The 22,718-nt window shown below is 45.6% G+C and overlaps 2 protein-coding genes across 3 annotated transcripts in view; one reads left to right on the forward strand and one right to left on the reverse strand.

The window, feature by feature from the left end:
* RAB3GAP2 (RAB3 GTPase activating protein subunit 2 (non-catalytic)) overlaps window positions 1–7,050 on the forward strand; it is a 48,564-nt gene extending 41,514 nt beyond the window's left edge. Inside the window, exons 30-35 of one of the 2 annotated variants that reach the window (XM_014528047.1) lie at window positions 766–840; window positions 1,134–1,352; window positions 2,107–2,196; window positions 2,425–2,646; window positions 3,477–3,635; window positions 4,049–7,050. In XM_014528047.1, the coding sequence (XP_014383533.1) occupies window positions 766–840; window positions 1,134–1,352; window positions 2,107–2,196; window positions 2,425–2,646; window positions 3,477–3,635; window positions 4,049–4,204 (921 nt within the window). In that variant the 3' untranslated portion in view covers window positions 4,205–7,050. Of the gene's footprint in view, window positions 1–765; window positions 841–1,133; window positions 1,353–2,106; window positions 2,197–2,424; window positions 2,647–3,476; window positions 3,636–3,794; window positions 3,980–4,048 lie in introns of those variants that run through there. The other variant, XM_014528048.1, reaches the window with a different exon arrangement.
* Window positions 7,051–7,407: 357 nt separating this feature from the next.
* IARS2 (isoleucyl-tRNA synthetase 2, mitochondrial) overlaps window positions 7,408–22,718 on the reverse strand; it is a 38,732-nt gene continuing 23,421 nt past the window's right edge. Inside the window, exons 13-23 of the mRNA XM_014528045.1 lie at window positions 20,170–20,272; window positions 19,405–19,498; window positions 16,061–16,169; window positions 14,973–15,075; window positions 13,854–13,979; window positions 12,668–12,799; window positions 11,830–11,936; window positions 11,026–11,171; window positions 10,212–10,402; window positions 8,786–8,930; window positions 7,408–7,790 (exon numbers count right to left, since the gene is read on the reverse strand). Coding sequence (XP_014383531.1) covers window positions 7,648–7,790; window positions 8,786–8,930; window positions 10,212–10,402; window positions 11,026–11,171; window positions 11,830–11,936; window positions 12,668–12,799; window positions 13,854–13,979; window positions 14,973–15,075; window positions 16,061–16,169; window positions 19,405–19,498; window positions 20,170–20,272 — 1,399 coding nt within the window. The 3' untranslated portion in view covers window positions 7,408–7,647. The remainder of the gene's footprint in view (window positions 7,791–8,785; window positions 8,931–10,211; window positions 10,403–11,025; window positions 11,172–11,829; window positions 11,937–12,667; window positions 12,800–13,853; window positions 13,980–14,972; window positions 15,076–16,060; window positions 16,170–19,404; window positions 19,499–20,169; window positions 20,273–22,718) is intronic.

Consider the following 22,718-nt stretch of genomic DNA (forward strand, 5'->3'; position numbering starts at 1 on the left):
ACAGAACATCGAACTTCAAATTGAAGTAGACCCGAGTAGCGGTTTGATCTACCTTTATGTAATAAGAACTTGTACAGGGAGAGTTAGATCAACACTCCTGCCCGCGGGCACTGGCTTTTACTCAAACTTTGGAACATTATTGCACATATGAGAAATATCGGGACAAACTCAGCTATTACAGACCCTTGGTCCCCCAAAATCGCCATGGCTGAAGATTCTGGTACGCACTCGAACGTCCCTGTGACTGTAGTTCGTCACACACACATTCTCTCTCTCTGAACATCTTAGGGATGTGCTGGTTGCTGGTTTAATAAGCAGCGTGTGACTGCAGGGGCCTCTTGGCCAGGCCCTTTAAGGGCGTCAGCAGGAACGATGGTTGCGCACAGCATCGTGGGGTGTTTAGTTCACAGGCTTGAGGGTTTGAGTTTTGTTCAGAGGGTTCCGTTCAGTCCCTAAAAGGCGCTCTGAGCGAGGCCAGGCTGTTTCCTCGGAACCATCAGGTGGGACCATAACGAAGTGGCTGTCGAATGGCTGTCCCCGTGACTCTGGGACAGTGAGCACCAGTGCCCCGTCCGGGTGGCGGATGACACGGTGTCTGAACCGTGCACCCGGGACACCAGCTGCTAAAAAGGAACCGTGGTGCCACTTTCTTAAAGCGACTGAAATGTGCTGGTGCCGTCCGTTCAGGGTGGGAAGTCGTGTTATTTCTCTGAGAGCAACTGGAGTTTTGCTGCAGGAACTAAGTCTGTTCCTTGTTGAAACCAGGACGTGGGGATGAGCGACACGGCGATGACCTCTTTCCTGGGCTCCTGCTTGGATCTCCTGCAGACTTTATTGGAGGTAAAAGGTGTATTTTCGCTTTAAACTGTCTGAGCTGTTAATTAGTTTGAAACTCACTGGACCTACGAAAGCACTACAGAAATACTTTCATTTATTCATTTCAAGGTTTTGACTTAAGCCTAAAAATAGTGATATTTCTTATTAGAATTGGATTTGGGGGGGTTTAAAATTAGAATTTGGGGGTGGGGAGAACTGGAGGTTTGCACTTTGCTCTGGTGGGCTCTTTAAATGAGATATGTGCCAGCTCTGCCCTCACCAGTTCTGAATAGGGTTCTCCATTCTCAAACACGCAGGCGGATGTTGGCAGGGATGAGATGCAGGCGCCTGACCTGGAGACGGAGGATGCGTGGCTCGCGGTCGAAGGGCCCATCTCCATCGTGGAACTGGCCCTGGAGCAGAAGCCCATCCACTACCCGCTGGTGGAGCACCACTCCGTCCTGTGCTCCATCCTGTACGCGGTCATGCGGTTCTCTCTGAGGGCCGTGAAGCCACTGTCGCTTTTCGACAGTAAGGCAAGTACCTCAGGACCAGAGCCGCCTGGGAGCTGGGGTAGCAGGTGTGGGCGGGACCATCACGGTGGGTCCTCTCCTCCCATCACACTCCCGGGGCAGAAGGGGTGGGCCTGGGACGAGAGCCCGTGGCTTCCGGTTCAGCGGCCACTCTGCTCTGTTACATTTCCTTCCGAGGAACATGAACCCTGGATTCTGCTTTGGCTCTTCAGACACACATCTGCTCTCGAGCAAGGTGTTTTTAAAAGGATTCAGAGTACATACTGAGTATTAGTTATCTATTATTGCATGACAGAGTATCCCAGAACCGAGTGGCTGGAGACCAGAGCTGATTACCATTTTTGTGAGCCGAGAATCTGGGTTCTCCTTTCTGGGCGTGTTTCTGGCTCAGAGTCTCTGAGTCTGCAGTAGGCAGGCGGCCGGGGCTGTGGTAGGGATCCAAGCTCACATGTAGGCAGGATTCAGTTCCTCTCCCACAGGCAGCTCGCTTGCCTCAGAGCAGGCGGGGACAGGAGCACCCAGGCCGAGGCCACAGCCCTTTTGTAACCTAACTTGGAAAGTGACCCGCTGTCATGGCTGCCCAGTTGCTTGCTAGCAGCGAGTCACCAGCCACGAGTGACTGCCAGGAGGAGGGGTCCCTGGGCACCGCCTACCAGATAAGTGTTCTTGTTGGAGGAGGAAAAACATCAACCACAAGGTAGTCTTAAATGCTTTTTAATCCATACTCATGTTTTCTTGGTCTCTTCTTTCTCTTTAGGGGAAAAATGCATTTTTCAAAGACCTAACTTCAATTCAGTTACTACCCAGTGGAGAAATGGATCCAAATTTCATTTCTATACGACAACAGGTAAATTAGTTACTGGGCTTTGTTTTTGTTTCTTGGGGAAAAGGTAGTAAAACAAAAACCCAGCTGGCCTGTAAAGGCTGACCACCTCCGCAGCCTTGTGGAGAACTCGTTCACCTTTACGTTGTGTCGCTTCTTGACAAGTACACAACTTTCATGGAAAAGCCACTCTCACGGGTATGTTTTACGGAAACATACTAACGGAGGCCACTGTGTCTGTCTCCCTTCAAGTTCTTGCTGAAGGTTGTCAGTGCCGCTGTCCAGGCTCAGCACGCGGGCACCAGGGAGAAGGAGGGCTCAGACCCAGCCCCAGCTGCTCCTCCTGGGCAAGACCTGGTGTGGCCAGTGCTGGCCGTGGACTTGGCCCATCACCTTCAAGTTAATGAAGACGTGGTGAGGAGGCATTACGTGGGGGAGCTCTACAACTACGGAGTGGACCACCTCGGGGAAGAGGTAAGCCCCTCGGGGTGCTCACTGGGCTCAAGTGAGAAAGGGGATGGTTGGAGTCAAGAACCAGTCAAGACTCCATAAAGCTTTTTGTTTATCCTTCTGTTAGAGCTTCTAGGCACAAAAACAGAACAGAATATGAAAATATTGCCCTAACCGGTTTGGCTCAGTGGATAGAGCGTCGGCCTGCGAACCGAAAGGTCCCAGGTTCGATTCCGGTCAAGGGCATGTGCCTTGGTTGCGGGCACATCCCCAGTAGGAGGTGTGCAGGAGGCAGCTGATCGATGTTTCTCTCTCATTGATGTTTCTAACTCTCTATCCCTCTCCCTTCCTCTCTGTAAAAAAACAATAAAATATATTTTAAAAAAATATTAAAATTCCTGCTTAATGCTGAGTAAAGTCCAGTGTGCAGGCCTGCTCTCTGCACAGGCCTAGCCGTCAGGAAAACAGGCAGAAGCTTGAAAATGACTCACAAGTCGCAGTCGTACCAAATTGGAAAACAGAAATTTGGGTTGTAAATGCCAAGTTTGATTTGGATGATATGTTGCTTGAACAACGTGGGGGTTGAGGAGCTGGCCCCACACGGTTGAAAATCTGTGTCTAACTTCTGACTCCCCAAAACTTAGCTGCCAATAGCCTAGTGTTGACTGGGAGCCTTCCCAACAACGAACAACTGATGAACTCATCCTGTGTGTTGTGTGTCTTACAAATTAAGCTCTTCCATACAGTAGCCAGAGGAGAGGATGTTATTTCCCATGTTGTTCAAGGGTCAGCTGTACACACGGCCACAGCTCAGAACCAGCTCTCACCCTGGTTGTCTGTGTTCCCCTCCGCAGGCCATCCTGCAGGTTCAAGACAAAGAGGTCCTTGCCTCTCAGCTGCTGGTGCTGACGGGGCAGAGGCTGGCGCACGCGCTCCTCCACACCCAGGCGAGGGAAGGCAGGGAGCTGCTGGCCCGACTGTCACCCACTCTCTGCACCTGGCTGAAAGCGATGGTGAGTACACTCGGAAGGAGACCACCGGAAGGTCACCGCCTGCCTCCTTACATACCAGTTCAGGAGAAAATCTTCATTATTAGTTTACTTCGCTCCAAAGAAAAGCATTTTTATTCAGGTGTGTATAACTGATAGATTATTTTTGTGTCCTATTTGTAGGACCCCCAGGATCTTCAAAACACGGAAGTGCCAATTGCAACGACTGCTAAACTAGTGAATAAAGTCATTGAGCTTTTACCAGAGAACCACGGGCAGTACAATCTAGCCTTACACCTCATCGAAGCTGTGGAAGCCATAGCCATTCCTTCTCTATGACCCGTCCACGTGTGTGACTAGCACGTGAAGCAGTGAAGAAAAGCATTTTTATTCAGGTGTGTGTAACTGATAAGATTATTTTTGTTTCCTATTTGTAGGATCCCCAGGATCTTCAAAACACAGAAGTGCCAATTGCAACGACAGCTAAACTAGTGAATAAAGTAATTGAGCTTTTACCAGAGAACCACGGGCAGTACAATCTAGCCTTACACCTCATCGAAGCTGTGGAAGCCATAGCCATTCCTTCTCTATGACCCGTCCACGTGTGTGACTAGCACGTGAAGCAGTGCATGGTTATTTTATATAGTCAGAGCTGGGATTTGATGGAGGGAGTCTGTCTTTTTTTTTTTCCTTTTGTAAAATGAATTTAAAAATATGTATATTACTTTTAAAAAGTACAGTCCTAGCTCAGTTCCACTCCTTTGGTTAATACCGAAGGTAAAATATAAACAAGTATCAATTATGGCAAAATATGAACAAATATCAGTGATACTATTAACTACTCATACAGATGTTTTCCTGTTTATATCTAATTCAAGCACTTAAGTAGCTTTATTGTTAAATTTTGCTATTTAAAATCGGTTATAGTTTACAGATTATGTTCTTATTATAGGATTCTATATTTCATATGCAAATGTTATTGTTCTAAGTAAATTCCAATGGTCATGTAAATACAGTCCCATCAGTAAAATTAGAGAAACGGTCCCACTCACTCTCCTTTCACAACTATTAGGAAGATGCTTTTGTTACGCGCTTAATCTCTCACGGGACTGACACCCGGAGTCCTGGAAGCTGACAGGTTCCTTTCCCAGAGGACAGCGACCTTGCAAAGGAGTAACACGGTCAAGGTCATCGTATCCATCAGAAGGGACATTAGCTAGAACCCCTGTTCTGGTACCAAAGGACCTGCCTGTACTTGCCAAAACTGAGAATCTGAGCTGTGAGCCACACACCAAAATTAATGATAACACAAGGTAAGGCTTGCCTTTTGCCAAGATTCAAAAGCGTATCCACATCAGGTCATTGTAAAAATGTATTATCTTGTAAAACTTATGTTTAAAAAAAGGGGCAAAGATGCTAAAAATTTAAGTCTAACTTTATTTTTCTTACAAATGTTTAGAAATGTCTGCTGCGGTAATGTTCTCTGTTCTGGGGAACAGTGAGAAAATGCTTCGTGACATTACAGCTTTAGCAAACCTACCTCAGAGCTGGTTGAGAGGATAAAATACAACTAATCTTGTACCCTACAGTGCCTCGAGCAGTCCAAGTGCTGAGTAATTTGAGTAAAACCCAATTAACCCAAACTCTAAAAAGTGCTTTGAGCCCTACAGACACCAAGCATTTACACTGGTGTGTCTGGAAAGTAGCCATACCGTGCAGTCAGTGGTACCTGTCATTGTTATTCGTGGTAGCTCATTGTGATAGATGATAGAGGTCAGTGCTTCTCTTCCCTGTAAGAAGCCACTCGAGCAACTGCACAGGGCTGAGGAGTATGTGCTTCAGGGGCATAAAGAAACCGCCTGAGGTGAGGGCATCCCAGTGTAAATGCTCTTGAACTACAGATCACATCCAAATAGGAACGCCCCTGTCTAAAACTTAGCAACTCCCGCTCCATTGAAAACCTTGGAAAAGAGCTGTGCAGGCTGTTGGGCCTGAGGAGGCGCCGGTGCAGGGCGGCCCCTGAAGCTAGTCCAGCCTTTGCTTGGGTCTCCGCTGCCCCATCCAGACGCACTCAGATGGTTTCTGGTGAGCGTAGGCAGCGTCAGTCACTTGTTACGATTAGTCTAAGACTGGTTCTTCCTGTGATCTTTCTACATATTCTGAAAGTAGTGATACATTTTGGAAGCTGGTTAAACGTCTTGGAATTATAGGCATTTTTAAAGATTACATATCACTTTGGGGGGGAAGACGAACCTAATCAGCATTTAAGCTAATAAAGCCGCTTAAGCTTATTCTGGAAGGACACACAATCACGTAGAACCATAACAAATCGAGTCTCTAGTTAGATGTGTAACCTAAGATTTGCACCCAGAATTTTAACGTTGAGTGCTGAGTTGTATGGTTAAGAAACAGTTACACAGGTTACTATTTCATCAAGGGCTTTTAAAATAAACCTGATAGAAGGAAGACAGAGCTCTGTGCAGGCAGGCCTGTCTCCTGCACTTCACAGACACTGGGTGTGTACAGACCGATGGCAAGACCATCAGCAGATCGGTCACGAACTGCTTATCGGCAGTGGCCTGGACTGACCCAGGTCGCCGAGGTCTGCCTGCACGGTCTGCAACAGGAAGCGCCACAGTCAAGGAGTGAGGTTTGACACCGAGTGGCTGGTTCTGAAACAAAGGGCTTATTGCACTTATCGCAGTTACTGATGGAAGCCAATAACCAGCAGTTTTCCAGATACACGCTCCCCCCGCCCCCACGGCATTGAACAGGCGTGGTGGCCCGTGTTCAGTCCCGCTGTGATGCCGAAAGAACAAGCATTCACGTGATCACAGCATCTACATCACAGGCGTGTTCAGATGTAGACTCCCAAGAGCCGGGATAAATGTAGAGAAAGCGGAACAAACATCAGGCTTCTAAACGCCGCCTTCCTTTGCAAAGAAAAAAACAGAAACAACAGGCTCTTCTCCATTTCACCTTCGTTATAAAAATTCATCTTAGGTCAAAGTAAACACCATTACGTTTAACTAGCTTTCTTTTTATAAAAAAAAAATACACAATTAATTGCAGTTTAAAACCACAAAAATCTCAGATGTAGTAATACTAAGCTTATAGGAATATGACAGACATCCAGTTAGAAGTGGCTGTGATTCATGTAATTAGGAGAAATGTTTCTCAAGTACTGACAGCAGCAGGGAAAGCCCCTCAGCGTGACGGGAGTGGATCTGTTGGACTTACAGGAGTTCGATTTGGCTGAGTAGTCAGCCTTCCTGGAAAGTGTAACCCGTGCCGAGTGGTGTGTGGAGCCCCCTGTGGCCTAGCGTCATGTGCTGTAAGTACTAGTATGTATATGCAGTTCTGTATATACCGCTTTTCCTGTCTGCTCGTTGTTGTGAATTTATGTATAATAGTGAAATAAACTTCCAGCTTTCATGTTGTTTCCTCAACATTCACAAACGTAAGTACGTGCCGTTAGGGTTTTCCGTCTGTGAGAACAGATTCACTGATGTTTCCATCCCAATCCAGCCCCACAAACCAGCTCCTCTAAGAGGTGGGCGTGCGCTGGCGAGGCGGAACGCAGTGCCCTTCAAACCACTCTGCGTGCATAGCACAACTTCTGCACCAACACCACTCACTTTCCAGAATGCCTTTATTTGTAGACATTGAGAACTGGAGTACTGAGCAGGAAGATTTGTAAAATATAAAACGTTTCCTGCTCAGCACACTTGAAGGTAAGCGTGGATACCCCCGTCTCCGTCTGCACATGGGATTCCTGCAGGTATATACAGACTCGGTGCCCGTGTTCTGAGCGAGTCCAGCGTGGATACCCCAGTCTCCGTCTGCACATGGGATTCCTGCAGGTATATACACAAGGTTTTTATCCGGTGATAGGAAAAGCTTAGCATTCTGACTCTGGCGCTCACCCTCCACTCGTTGCCTAAGCGTTTCTCCCCAGGGTTGTAAACAGTCCACCTGACCCGCAGCGGTCCTGCCGGGTCGTGCTGGGAGCAGCTGTCAGCGGCAGCGCGAGGCACTACTTCCCCCCGACGACGTCGGCGCACCGGGGACAGAGCGTGTCTGAGGACTCGGCGGTGTACTTCCAGCAGCGAGGGCATTTCTCTTTGGTCGTGGGCGTGACGATCACTTTATACTCAGACTCTTCCCGGATGTCACCGCCTGTGGAGGAAACATGCGTGCTTGATGGGCCACTCACCTCGCACCGCTGTTGCCGTTGGTTCTGCAGGGGCTCCTTTTTGGAGCTTTATCCTTCCTGCCGTGGGAAAGCCTGACATACGTATGTAGCCGAGACAGAATTGCACAGCTGAAGGGAACGGGAGGTTAACTGATTGCTCCCCAGCTCAGCTCCGGCTCCGTACCTAACTCAGGCAGGCAGCCCTCCGGCTCCCAATCTGGGATCGTTCTGGTAAGTATGTGCTGGAAAGGCAGTGAATTTAAGAATTTTAGAAAGAGCCACAGTAGAGAGAGAGCTGCAGTGTCCCCTCAGGACGAAAGGACACGACACCTTCCTCTACTATGAAGACCCTCAGACGTCAGACTGGTAACTAAGTTAGTGTCTAGTCGTCGCACCAAGACCGGATGTCAGCGTCGGGGGAAGCAAGCTGAGCAGAGGCCTCACTGCGTGGTCTGTGCTGTCTATAAGCCAGCGCGTCCTGCCGGGACCTGAGCCCTGGAGGAAGGACGGGCAGCACCCCTTTCCCGGCACGTCTGCACCTTCTCCTCTGCCGACGTCCGTCTCCACGTCCATCAGCGAGCAGGGGTGAGGCTGACGGACACCTCACTCAGGGGAATGGGTTCCATAGAACTCCTTCCCCTCCTGGACAGCTGAGTGCTGGTGTCATTTGGGGTCTACCCCGGACATCTTAGAGTCAACGCGGGAAGGGTGGGCAGGGCCGGCAACACTCAATTCCGGTATTAGAGGACAGGGGGACACAGAGGACAAACGGGAGTGAGGGTGCTGACGGCCACTGTGTCAGTACAGAAGGAACCCCCTTCCATCCCTGGCACTGCGTCCCCAAGCTCGTCGGGTGGGACACTGTCCAGAGCTGTTGAGGAACCTGCCAGTTCCCATGGGGGGTGCCTTCAGAGCACAGGCGCCACTGGACGCCAGTCCGTGCTCCAGGTCCCGCTCCTCCTCCCTCCTCCCTCCTCACCTTCCAGGTTGATCAGGAACGTCCCTCGAAGCTCGGTGGCATCCGAAGGCATGGCGGGCGGGTCCTGGGGGAGGAGCGTGGTCTGGGAAGCCATCATGAGCTCGTTCAGCTGGGAGGTGCTGGACGTCTCCTCCGCCTGCAGCATCTGGCAGTGAGCACGGGAGAGTCACTGAGCTCAGTGTCACAGAAGCTGAGGACCAACACTGCATGTTCGTGAGAAACCCTGTGTACCGCTGCCTCCCGACGCTACTCCACTAAAGCACGTCAGTCCTTCCTAGTGTGAAAGGTTGGAACGGAAACGTCCAAACGGGACGCAGGCTCCAGGAGTCCAGCTGCCCAGCTCTCGGCCCCTTGGGCACCACCCTGCATCGTGCTGCTGCCCGTAGGCGCGGGGTTAGGGCACCACCTGACACTAACTGGGGTGAATGATGCCCACGTCACGTTTTTCATTGTGATTTTGATCCTCAAAATGCCCGTGAGCTAATGGACACTCCTTTTAAAAAGCTCATGAGAAAACAGGAGATTCAAAGAGACTAATTTGGTTTTAACAAGTCATGTGGTTAGTAATTGACAGAACCAGGACTTCATCTGACAGCTACTTAGTGTAATTCCCAAGGAAAACATATTCATGTTTTTTCCAATATAAATGATCCAAACCAGCTGTATTTTCAGCTTATCACTCAGAGCTACTGGATCAAAGGACACGTGACACGTAGGGACAAACCCAGTCCGGCTGTGTGGCCTCGGCCGGGTCAGCATCAGCAGCCCCATCTCCTCACTCGTAAAATGAAGGAGCCAGAACCTCCCAGCCATAGAATGTGGGTCTATTCTCAATTCTCTATTCTGACTGACAAACTCATCTACTAGCGACTTCAAGCCTCAGTTCTTGATCAAGTACAACTTCAAAAATTCAAACTGAGCTTACCAACCAAATGAGATGGTCATTTTTTAGAAAACTGGACAGAACTTTGGAGATAAAAATAGGGTGAATGTTCTGAGATCACATGACAATCTTCTGGAACAAATTATCTTTTTCCCAGAATTCAAGAAAAAAATGGAAATCTTGTTTGCTTTTTAAGAGCCCAAATCTTGTTTTGGATTTGTTTTGAATCTGATCCACGTGGACAAAAATTCTCAGAAAACTACACCGTTAACACAAAGCTCCGATTTTTTGTGTATTCTTACGCCGCTGCCCTGCATTTGCATGTGTATTATACCTTCCCTGTCCCAATATACAGATTTTTAAAAAACGTGTATTCTTATGCCACTGCCCTGGATTTACATGTCATGTCATCTCAATAGACCTGAGGGCTTGCATTTCAAGTGAAAATACCTTCCCTGTCCCAATATACAGATTTTTAAAAAACAAATTTCCAGTGAAACTGTGATCCTAACACCATTTCAAAAGCTACAAATGACCGCTTACCTCGATTATCTCGAAAAGTAGCCCAGGCTCGATGACGATGGTCACCTGGTGCTCGGCTGCATTCTTGCCCGGGATGCTCCTGAGGAAGGCGTCCCTCATGGCGCACGCGCTCTCCATCGCTTCCTCCAGCCCCGGCTTCTTCCAGACAGAGCTGGTGGTGATCCACCCCGTGCGAAAAACGCTCTTGGGCTCTTAACAAACACACACACGCTAATTTGCATCTACTCTAGACTACCTACAAAGCTCTAACCACTAAATATTTACTACTCACGGGAAATAAGGACTGTTATTTAAGGTAACCATGGGAGGAAGTATTACGGAGCTATCCTAAATGTTTACCAGACATTTATTTATGTGAACATTTGGAGATCATGCTCAATTTAAACAAAGGATAAAACATATAATGAGACCTCAAAAAAAGATGCCTAGAAGCAAAGAGAACTATCCAATAGTAACAGTAGTTGTTTTGGGGGTAGTCAGATTTATAGTTTCTGATTTTTCTCTAAGTTTAATCCGATCAGAGGAAAAAAGCTTATAAAAAACACTATACTTCGTTGTGATAAAATTTAATGTTTCTGACCTTTATAAATATTAAAGGGAAAGTGATTTCTCAATGTCATTGAGCTACTAACATTTCAGAAAGCATGTCCAGGTCCCTCTGAAGTCCCCCCACCCCTCCACAACAGGTGCCGAGGGACTAGGTATGCCACCCCCATCACTCAGAGGGGTCAGGGCCCTTAGGTGAGGGCCTGCCATCAGCAGTCACACCCTCATCAGCACCTTTCTCATTTAGGGAGCAAGTCGCTGCCCTTACCTTTCAGGTAAGGCACGTGCTGGAACACCTCTTCAGCCAAGTGAGGAAGAATGGGCGCGAACGAGCGGACGATGACGTCCAGAATTTCCGCCAGCGCAGTCTGGCATGAGCGGCGCTTGGGGTCACTCGCCTTTTCACAATACAACCTGCACAGGACAGCGTACTCAGCAGCTGGCCACACTGGCTGCCAACACGACCTGTCTCGGGTCCAGCTCATGCTTACAGCGGCTAATTCATGATCTAATCCCCTTCGAATTCAAGAGTAAGACCCTCTGTCCTACACGTTTCCCCTAACACCCTCCCCTTCGCTCTCCTCCTCCCAGTGTGCCCATCGCCTCAAAACCTCAGCAGCTCTGCACCTCCAACTCCCTTCTCCAGGTGATAGGGCCTGGGCTACTGCGTTAAAGGACAACCCAACTAGTAAGTTACCTGGGGTCTTTGAATGTGGCCCCTACAAGGCTGCCTGCCCTCGCGCTTTACTAACTCCCAGAGACAAGCATCGTGTTCCTGACCTCACAGAGCAGCTACTGCTGAGCGCTGCATCACACACAGCACCGAGCACGCGACCGTGTTCTTTCTTTCATTGTCGTAACCAGACCGAGGTGGCGTCAGCCGCCCCCTTTTGGATAAACAGGTTAGAGGATAGGCTGCCCCGAATCACAAAGCTAGGAAGAGGCAGCCTTCACTCTAGAATCCACCTTGGTAACCGCCCAGCTTCCCACCTGCTCACCCCGGGATGCCCAGCCCTTGCCAAGCAGAACAGACGAGCAACCCTTGAGTACGTGACTGCTCAGCCGTACATACCTGTCTTTGATTATGCTGAAGTAAAAGTTGGAAAGTTCTCTGGTGTAAAAGGCTTGTAACAGCCGAATAACTTTTCCAAAATCGTACTGTTTATATGAATCGGTGATCTAGGGAACAAAGGCAGAAACATTGGCATGCTGGGATACGCAAAGGGAAGTGCAGGTCGTCATTAGCAAAAGGTGTTCCTTCTAGAAATATGTTTCAAAGGCGGACAAATACAAGACAGGCGATATGCAGAGGCTCTTGGCTGAGGGGTCTCCCAAGCATCACTCTGGTTCCAACTCCACTGGTTCAGAAAACACTGAGCTGTCTGTTCTGGAAATGACAACACTCAGCGAAGGGAAGGACCCGGTCTTAAATCCTGAAACCACTGACAACAGCAGAGAGTTGCCCCATTTAGGCCTGGAAGTGAAATTGGCCAAAAACCTGACCTCAGGGTGCCTGGAGGCAGCCACATTTCCAGCTTCTGATTAAACACAAACTGTTTACATACAAACGATACGATATCTTATGAAACACAGCAATCCTCATTTCAGTGATTTCTAGACAGTGAGGGGTGTGTCTACAGGTAAATAGATGCAAGTCTATTCCTTTCTGTCATAGAAACAGGAAGGAATAGACAGCTGATGTGGGGAGAAAAGGTGGTTTGAGGAGATGCGTGGGCCTATTGGAAAGAGATCATAAGACTTAAGACCTCAGGTCAAGTGGGGTTTATCAAGGGTAACTTTTCTCAGGGCCGGAGCTACAATTTCTAGCAATTTCCTTGCTGCGCCTCGGATTTCACCACGTAACAGTGCTGGTGTTCCCACTTCCCAAAGGCCGACCGGCGCCCACTCACCTTGCTGGCCAAGTCCTGCAGCAGGTGCAGCACGTACTGGTCTAGGACGTACATCTTGTTCACAGGGATGGAATCTGTCTCCGGGTTGAAACCAGCCACGTTTCCCAAGAGAAAGCGGAGTGTGTTCCTAAGCTATTGAAAACAATAAAAAAAATGTCTGAGGTTTTTATGCTCTTACTGAAAAGGTCTCTTATTTCTATTTCTCTGCAATTAGATTTTATCCAACTCATGTTCTTTTCTTTATGGGCTATTTTTTAAATAACAGTCCTAAGTAAGACTGCAAAAAACATGAAACTCATTTTAAGAGCCCAATTATAGAAACCATCACAAGGTACAGTCAGCATGTGCCTTTTAAATAAGGGGAAATAGTATCTTCCATGTCCAGATTAGAGTCTCCTTAATGAAGAAATAAACTGCGCTGTGATCAGCGCCTGTGTAAGCCTATCTTACGTAACATGTGGGCTGAGTGGGGCCTCGGGACCGTTTGCTGCAGGAATCGATTCTGTATGGGAGGTTCAGCATACTGCTGCATTGTCTCGGCAGATTCTATTTTTGTTTACAATGTTAACAGGCCTGTCAGCAAAAATGGGTGGATTTTCAACGGGCTATTTTTTAAATAACATTCCTAAGTAAGACTGCAAAAAACATAAAGCTCATTTTAAGAGCCCAATTATAGAAACCATCACTAAGGTACAGTGAGCATGTGCCTTTTAAATAAGGGGAAGTAGTATCTTCCATGTCCAGACTAGAGTCTCCTTAATGAAGAAATAAACTGCACTGTGATCAGCGCCTATATAAGCCTATCTTACGTAACATGTGGGCTGAGTGGGGCCTCGGGACCGTTTGCTGCAGGAATCGATTCTGTATGGGAGGTTCAGCATACTGCTGCATTGTCTCGGCAGATTCTATTTTTGTTTACAATGTTAACAGGCCTGTCAGCAAAAATGGGTGGATTTTCAAATAAAATGCAGCCTCCCCCAAAAATATTAGCACAATTTCACGTATCATGCTATATATTTAATAATAAAAAGACAGTGTATAAAATTATTACTGATTTGTTAAACAAATCATATAGGATATTTGTAAATGCTCATCAGATTTGCAGTGCCACACAAACCGTGCCTCTGTTTTTAAAATAATGGTCTGGTAAATGTTTCATGGGGCAACAGGAGGCAGGAGCTCTGACCTTGGAGATGTCCTCTCGGGCGGCATTCAGTGCAGAGGGACCCAGTGTCACCTCAGTGAAGACGTTGGACTCGGCGACCCACCAGCGAAGGACATCAGCACCATAAGGAGGCTCTTTGCTTTGATCCTTTTCATTGAGGGAAAAACACACACAAACATAAACATGGCTTCCATTCCAGTTCCAAGCAGGTGAACAAGCCTTCCTGGTATTCCTACGCCCAAAGGTTTGAGCACAGGTGAGCGTACAGACGCCTGCACTGGAATGAAAGGAGGGCTACACTCAGGAGTCAGGCTGCCTCTGAAACAGCACAGGAAAAGGGAGTGTCCCCTGTAGTCCTGTGTACCGCGCAGATGCTAACACACCGCTTCCCCGGTCACGGTGGCTGCCCAGACCCAGAGCCACGCCCGGATGTCTCCGGGACGGAGGGAAGGGCTGCTTTCCCTCTCAATGTTCCCTAGCAACTCTGTACACAGGGAAATGACTGCTGGCCATTAGGAGGGCAGTAAAAGGCCAAAGGAACAACAGTCCGTGATTTCTCTTATGCAAACAACTTCAAAATTAACCAAATTATCAGCAACCCCAGATTTCATGTTCATTAATGGCGTGCTTTAAAGAGCAGAATTTCCGAGAATAATGAAACATGCATTTAGAAGTGGCAATTTCATTTTTTCTTAGATCATTTCCATTTAAATGTAAAATTGCAGTTCAGAGCTCAGACAATTAAAAAAGGGGTAGCAGGGTTCAGGACCTACCTAAAGATTCAGACCAGAAATGGGTCTAAAAGGGCCGAAATCCAAACCCTTCCCTTTTTCTTTAAAATCATTATTTAAGAGTCTAGTTTTTGGACACAGTAAGGCATCTGCTATTCATATAAAAGATGGGTTTGTTTTTTTAACACTGAAGTGAGAGATTCAGACCAGAAATGGGTCTAAAAGGGCTGAAATCCAAGCCCTCCCCTTTTTCTTTAAAATCTTATTATTTAAGAGTCTAGTTTTAGGACACAGTAAGGCATCTGCTATTCATATAAAAGATGGGTTCGTTTTTTTTAACACTGAAGTGACTACATGAAGGTTCTGGAGCCTTAAAACAATATAAAAGGAATGTTGAAAAGCCACCTACTTGTCCTCCATTGATGACAACATCAGGATCGATGACATTCCCTAGAGACTTGGACATCTTCTCTCCCTTTTCTCCAAGGGTGAACCCATGGACCACCACCGTCCTGAGAAGGCAAATCGACTGTTGTAATAACCATAATAACAATCATCCCGATCATTTTGAAGGTGACCTATCGCTTTAAAAGAATATCTTCGTTTAACACAAAAATGGGGTTTTTCTTGACAGATTATGTAGGAGAGCTTTTCTTGAAAGTCCAATTTCAGCAGCTCATTTATCATGATTGTTAAATAGTAAGCTCTCTACTTATACACAGAAACGTTCTTGATGTTTACGTTCCCTAAATAAGCATTTCCTGAGCATCTATTATGTGCTGGTTTTGATCATTAAAACTAACCGGGAAAAAGTATGTTTTAAAAAGAGCAGATTACCACCTCCAATTATCTTGAAAAAGGCAATTTAAGAAAAAAATACCTGCTGTTCTATTGGCTTAGAAAAGCATGTTATACAAGAAGCAAACATTTAAATTTGCTGGAATGGGTTTTCATAGTAAAATAGCAAAAGTGTTATTAAGCTCTTTAAATATTTCTGATTAGAACCTCTATACACATATTTGTACAAACAAAAGCAATTACCTATAACTATGAATCCCTAATTTAATAAACCTCCTAATGGGATTGTTCAGTACAGTAGCCACTTCTGGAGATTACGAATGTAAGGACATCTGAGCCCAGGCTGCCTTCAATCGACCTAGGACGCCCTTGTCTCCGTCCCTCTGAGTGGAGTCCGACCACATTGGAGGCCTCGCTCTCCGCAGGTCTCCCTGTTCTCCGGTCAGTGCCGAGTCCAATATCGGTGACCAGACTTTTCTGCATTGTTGCCTCCTTCCTCTCTCTCTCTCTCTTTTTCCCTCTTTCTCTCTCTCTCTCTCTCTTTTCCTCCTTTCTCTCTCTACCTTCAAACTCTGCCTTATCTCATGAGACTGGAGACTGCGAGCTCATGAAAGGTGGTGTTTGGCACAAGCTTCCCACACTGGCAAGACCCAGCAGAAGCAAAGCGTGCGGTGTGTTCAGTTCGGGTGTAATACTCACCTAAAAGGGGCTCTTTTCCTCACGGCCACACTTGTTAACAAGGAAGACTGAAACCAACCGCCAAGCTGGTCTTTTCCTTCCAAGTATAAGTCTGCTCTTTGGTCCGTACCTCAAAACAAGCATTGACAAGTACAGAAATGTCATTATAATAGGAAAACAAAAACGGATCTGTATCCAAGCACTGAAAGGATAGCGTGATCACACTGTTTATTTCCTGTGTCCGCAGTAACCAATGGCTGTTACCCTCACTGCCAATTTATTAATCCAGATGAAGAAAATACACCTTGCGTATGAACTCCCAAACCATAGGTAATTGACGTTATAGGTTAATTCACTTGATGTGCACTGTAACTCGGTAAGGCAGGTATTACTATCATCCCCACTTTACAGATGAGGAGGGTGAGACCCTGAGAGGTTTTACTACTTGAACAAGGTCATGCAGATAAGCAGCAGCGACAGATAAGGGTCCTGAACCTAGACAATCTGGAGTACATGTGCTCAACCAAGACATTTAATCAGAAAAAAAAAAGAACTCTTGATAAAGGGCAAATTATTAACTTCTAATTTGACAGTGTCCCGGTAAAAAGATGGACAAACTATAAAAAAGCCACATGAGCCAAAGGCTGGGGTAGGAGGTGAGGGGGTGGGGTGGTTGGGATGAATGGCGAAACACAGGATTTTTAGGGCATTGAAAACACTCTGTATGACCCTATCATGATGGACACGTATCATTACACATTTGTTCAAACCCCAGAATCTACATCAGCAAAGGTAACCCTGCTGTCACCCATGGACTCTGGGTGATGATGTGTCCATGTAGTTCACCCATGGTAACACAGGTGCCATCGGGTGGGGGATGTTGATGGGGGATACTGAAGGGTTGGGGCGGGGGGACAAAGGGTATGGGACTCTGTGCTCGACACTCCATCTTGTGGTGAACCTGAACCTGCTCCAAAAAATTAGTCTACTTAAAATTTAAAAATAATTCATGGTGGTTTTTTTTTTTTTAAATCACTGCAATAATTAATGCCTTTGGCAAATGTTTAAAGAATGTTTTAGAAATACAGGTATGATTTATTACCTATATATGATTCACTTAAAAATACTAGTCCCTTTCAGGAAGTTTTCAAGTTTCATTTCTTAAGTTCTATTGACCTTGAACTCACAATGAAACCCGAATTTGGCCTGGTGTTAAAATTGATAAGCCAAATCTCTTTCACTGCTATAAAATCTGTCAGCAAAAGTAAAACCATATGCCATGTAATCACCAAATTTATCTCATTAAACATTAGCAGGTACTGATGAAGTCTGGTAGCTAAAATTTAGCTCAAAATCAGGCTGATTTTATTTTTCAATAATGTCCTCTCAAGGAAATACGCAGACGTAGGCAATAAGTCATTTCACATTGGACTTGATACCAACCACTTGAGAATGAGAAGTACAACAAGCCTTCTCAGCAAAAGGTGACTTGTGGTGTGTTTTTTTAAGGCAAGTCACCTTCACTTTATGGCCTTCTGAACTATGAATTCACCTAGTATCTTGACTCCCACTTCATGTGTAATGCCTATCTTTTCAAGTTTGTTGGGGTTTTTGGTCATAAAAGAATAAAAGGAAAGAAAATAGGTAAAATATAAACCAATTATCTAATTCTTATTGACTAATCTCATAAGATTATTTTGTTTACTTTTTTTGAGGAGGAGGAATATAAGATCTGAGTGAAAAAGCAGAAAACTACAGTCTAAAATTAGACTTATGTATTATCATAATGGTAGTTTATATTCTGGCAGCCTCCTATGCATGCAACATACATCTTTAAATAACAAATTAATTTTCTTCCTTTGAATTAATTACCCAAATGTGACAGGGAAGAAAAACGTGGTTTGCTAATCAGGTGAATTTTTACCATAAGTTTCATTTAATAAAGTATTTCTGCCACAAATATTTGGTTCAGAACATCACAAACTAGAAACAGAATGACTAAACGCCATCAGCACCACGGACAGCGGCACGGGGTGGGGGTCCTTAATGGCGTTCTCCTGCTCTGTAACCCAGGCGATGACCAGGCATAACTGGCACTCGATGATGTGCTTGGTGATGTAAAACCACGTCAGGAATTACAAAGCACCAACGCTAGCAGCAGCAATTCTCACCAAAGCCGAAGCAGTCAGTGAACTCTGAAATGTACTACATGAGCACTAGGTCACATGTTTTCTCTTAAATACAGTGGGAGAAACTTACGAAATACTAATTCTGAAAATTCTTACATAAAAAAATATAAAACTGTATTTATATAACTTACACTTGGCCATGTTACTCTGTATATTTTAGCTGTAATATAGAGTAAACATGAATTTACATGCATTTTGCTTTTCCAATTTCCTAAGCTTAAAGGCCAAGTGCAGGAATGGTTCCCCTACTGGGATCCATACTGCTGTCCTCCCCGTACTGAGGCCTCGAGCCAGAGCATGCCGCAGGGAAAACCTGAGGACAATCCCCTCCCATCCCTTTAACAACGGCCTCTGCACAGACAAGCCATTTCCCCACACTCCCTTGCTCCCAAAAGCAAACAGGGCCTCTTGGGCCAAAGCCGGCCCTTCGGAGCAGTGCAAGCACCTGCCTGAGCTGCCACTGCTCCCGGGGCACCTCATCCCGTCTCCTCCCTCCCAGGGACGACCAGCCGCACACTTCGCTTTATCTCGAACTTTCCACTTAGTATCCCCAAGGACATTCTCCCCCAGCAACTGAACACATCCTCTATGTGCACCTCCTCCTGCTCACCTAGTTCCTGCCCAATCGCTCCTTTCCTTTTAGCCAGTGAGTCACAGACTCACCCTAACTAGGAGTAAGTGTAAAAGTAGTCAGTTGTTCATACTGGGGGGAGGAGGGGCATGTAGTAGAGAAGGAGGAGAACTGAAAAGCAGGTACTGAGTCCCAGAGCCTGACTCTAGGTTATGTGACCAGCCCCTAACTGGCCTCTAATTCAGTCTCACTGCCTCTCCTGAAAAATGCTGGGCAGACCGTTTCCATGATGTCCACACTTTCTGCTATAGAACTGGGTGCCTCGGGGTGGCCAGGTGGGCCGGGGAGGCTAAAGGAGGGAGAAAACTCCCATTTTTCTCTATCCCATGTATTGAGGTTCCGTATAAAATTTCATTTGGAAAAACAAAAACGAAGTGTACAAATCCTCAGATTGAATGATCTCCAAGGGTCCTTCCGATCTCAGATTACATTAGAGCAGATCTTGCAAGTAAAGCAAGAGGGATCCTGGCTATAGATTTCTGCTAAGTACCGTCCGCATAGTCTCAAAACTGCCTGACGGGTGTGTAGACTCCGATTTAAATCACCTGGAAGCACACAAGCCCAGGAGGTTCCACTGTCAAACCAGATGTCCAGGATGTCCCGGCCGGGCTCGTACTCCAAGGCGTCGGGACCACCGACCTGAGGAGACAAGTAAGAGCACTTTAGTTTCACCGGAAATGCATACGAGAAATCCCCGAAAGTCCAAAGGACATGAAATGCTTGCAACTGTTACCCTCACATTTTCAGATTAAATTTAAAACACTTAAAAACATTTCACAATTACAACTCACTCATTTGCATGCCAAAATTAGTAAGGCCACCTGATTTACACATTTATTCATGTAAATATAAAACTGTTTGTAATGTTGCTTTTGTTTTTGTTTTCTCGAGATTATCTTCCAGTTCGGATATTTGGTGTGTGATGCCATTGGTTCCCCCTAATTCAGATCCTACGAAGTCCTGGTGTACCGATGGCAGGCCCTGTTCTCGCAATTACAGCTACTTAAGCAAGTCCATTAAAACTCTGGCCCTCAATGAGATGACAAAAACCCTCACCCCCTCAGCTATATGAAATACCAAGCTTCTCTAGCTAAACAAAAACGTCTCCTCTCCATGCACTGACTTCTATTTATAGTGAATAGCTCCTTCACTTTACATCAAGCGTGTCGAGCTCGTGCCCGCCGGCAGCGTGTTTGACATGCTTGCTTTACATGAGAATGTACCTACTTCTTTAACTCCCAAGACTCTCTTCTGTTGCTGGTAAGGCATGCAGTGCACACAGAGGCTGGTGGCTGACAAGGGCACTTTACCTGAGATAAGACTTCCTCAGGAAGGAGCTGCTCGGGGGGGAGAGTCCACCAGACATCGCTGCCATGCTGCTCCACCAGCTTAGCAAGGTGCTCAATGGTCTGGCTGGTTTACGGGGACAAGACAGAGTTGTTCCGTTAACTGCTGTGATTAATACAAACATTAATATTAAATATGTAACAAATATTTAATATTAATAGTAAATATAATAATAAACACCAACATTAATATAAATATTAAAAAGTAATATTTTTCCTATCGCAGGATATTTTCCTATCCTTTCCCCCAAACTTTAGTGCAGCGGTTCTCAACCTGTGGGTCACAACCCCTTTGGGGGTCGAACAACCCTTTCACAGGGGTCGCCTAAGACCATCGGAAAACATATATAATTAGATATTGTTTTTGTGATTAATCACTATGCTTTAATTATGTTCAATTTGTAACAATGAAATTGGGGGTCACCCAACATGAGGAACTGTATTAAAGGGTCGCGGCATTAGGAAGGTTGAGAACCACTGCTTTAGTGGTATTCTCTTCAATTACTTGCTCACTCAGCTGCTGCTATCTTAAATTCAATATAAATAATATCAATATATCTCAAAAATAACATTAAATCATATGGATCCCTTAAAAGAAATAAACTTCTCCTATTTCAGTTACTCATTTCCTTATTTCTATCCTTCTATTTCCTATTCAAGTACTTATATTCAAAACCTCTTAGTTATCCACACACACCCCCAATTTCAGCCCCAAAGCAACACATCCTAACAGCCCTATCTTTGAAATATTGCTCCAACTTGTTCTTGATCTAATACTGAATTCATGCAAGCTCACTGCCACGATTCTAGATGGATGCAATGGTCTGACTTCTCCCCAGTTCTCATCCCTTGAATGTCACCATACAGCTCTGAGAGAACCACACTCCTGAAACGGCCTCACCAACCCCCTCAGACACTTCCTGCCCGTCACAGCTCACAGGCCTGAGTCCAAGTCCATGTGCACGGGCAGCGCCACACCAGAACCCCCCCAACACCAGGACGTCCCCTTGGACAACAGATACCCAGGCTGCCATCCTGACCCTGCCACTTTCTATAGAGACCGCGCTCAAGCACTAACACACCTCTAAGTCCTGGGTGTCCTCTGTATGGCAAGTAATAAACTTCATTTGATCAAAACTATCTATTGAGCACCTCCAATGTCTTGGACAGTGTTCCGAGCACTGGAGACAAAGCAGTTGAGGCAGGTAGATCCCTGCCCTGATGACCTTCCATGTCAGTGATCCTACGTACTTCCTTAGGATGCCTGCAAACCGCCTGAGCTGAGCCACGGCCCACTCAGCACAGTGCCTAACACCCAGCAGAAAGCCAGTAAGTGCAGAGCAAGTGAAAACTGAAATTGACCATATCTTTGGGGAGATACAGTTATAAATTATTTAAAAATCAAACTCGGGGAAATTTATACGAAATTTTCTCAGAGGAACAGCATACTTTTAAGTTATTATCACAGCTTTATGGACTTCACAACTTCCTCTAGTGGCTTCCACCGAGTCGAAGTATAGATCATGGTCAAGAGCATGGACCCTGGACCCAGACAGCTTTGGGTAATTCCTGGTTCTATCACTGTCTAGCATGTGGCCCCGGGCAAAGGGGGAAATTTATACGAAATTTTCTCACAGGAACAGCATACTTTTAACTTATTATCACAGCTTTATGGACTTTACAACTTCCTCTAGTGGCTTTTCACCGAGTCGCAGTATATATCATGGTCAAGAGCATGGACCCTGGACCCAGACAGCTTTGGGTAATTCCTGGTTCTATCACTGTCTAGCATGTGGCCCCGGGCAAAGCACGTAACGTTTCTGTACCTTGGTTTGTGAAATGCAAATAATAAGAGTATCATTAAGCAAGCTATTACAGATCCTAATCAAGCTTATATATAAAATGCCTGGACCAATGTCTGGTACCTCTTAATAAGAAGTAGAGAAGTTGTAGCTATTACTCAAACTGATTCTCTGAAAGTCGGGTAAATTTAGACAGTTCATTTTGTTACCAAAACACACACCCACATTAACAGTTAAATTAATTAAAATAAAGACACTAAAGCCGACTTTTCTGTTATCCTCCTTTCTTCCACAGTCCATCAGCGCAAGTAACTAAGAATAAACTATCGGTCCACAAGAGCCAATGACAATGGACAGAGTAGTGGGTAGGAAAAAGCTTTAAGTTCTTAATCTGTATCTACGGTTTATGAATCATGACTATGTGGTACAAATCATTTCACCTCTCTGGGTCTGCTCATTCACCGACAGATGACTGTTTATTTAAAAATGTGGGAAGCAAAAATCAAATGGATAGTATAAATTAAATACCTTATAATAGCAAAATATCACTATGAAGCAAAATATGTTATGAAGGATTAAAAAGTATAATGCTACCAGCATCTATTTTAAAGAAATTATGAAAAGCAATAATGTTAAAATGGGCACAAGTCCATAAATCTAACACAGTCACACATTTTATTTTTTTAAATATATTTTTTATTTATTTCAGAG

Source organism: Myotis brandtii, unplaced genomic scaffold (assembly GCF_000412655.1).
Source record: "Myotis brandtii unplaced genomic scaffold, ASM41265v1 scaffold612, whole genome shotgun sequence".
NCBI lineage: Eukaryota > Metazoa > Chordata > Mammalia > Chiroptera > Vespertilionidae > Myotis > Myotis brandtii.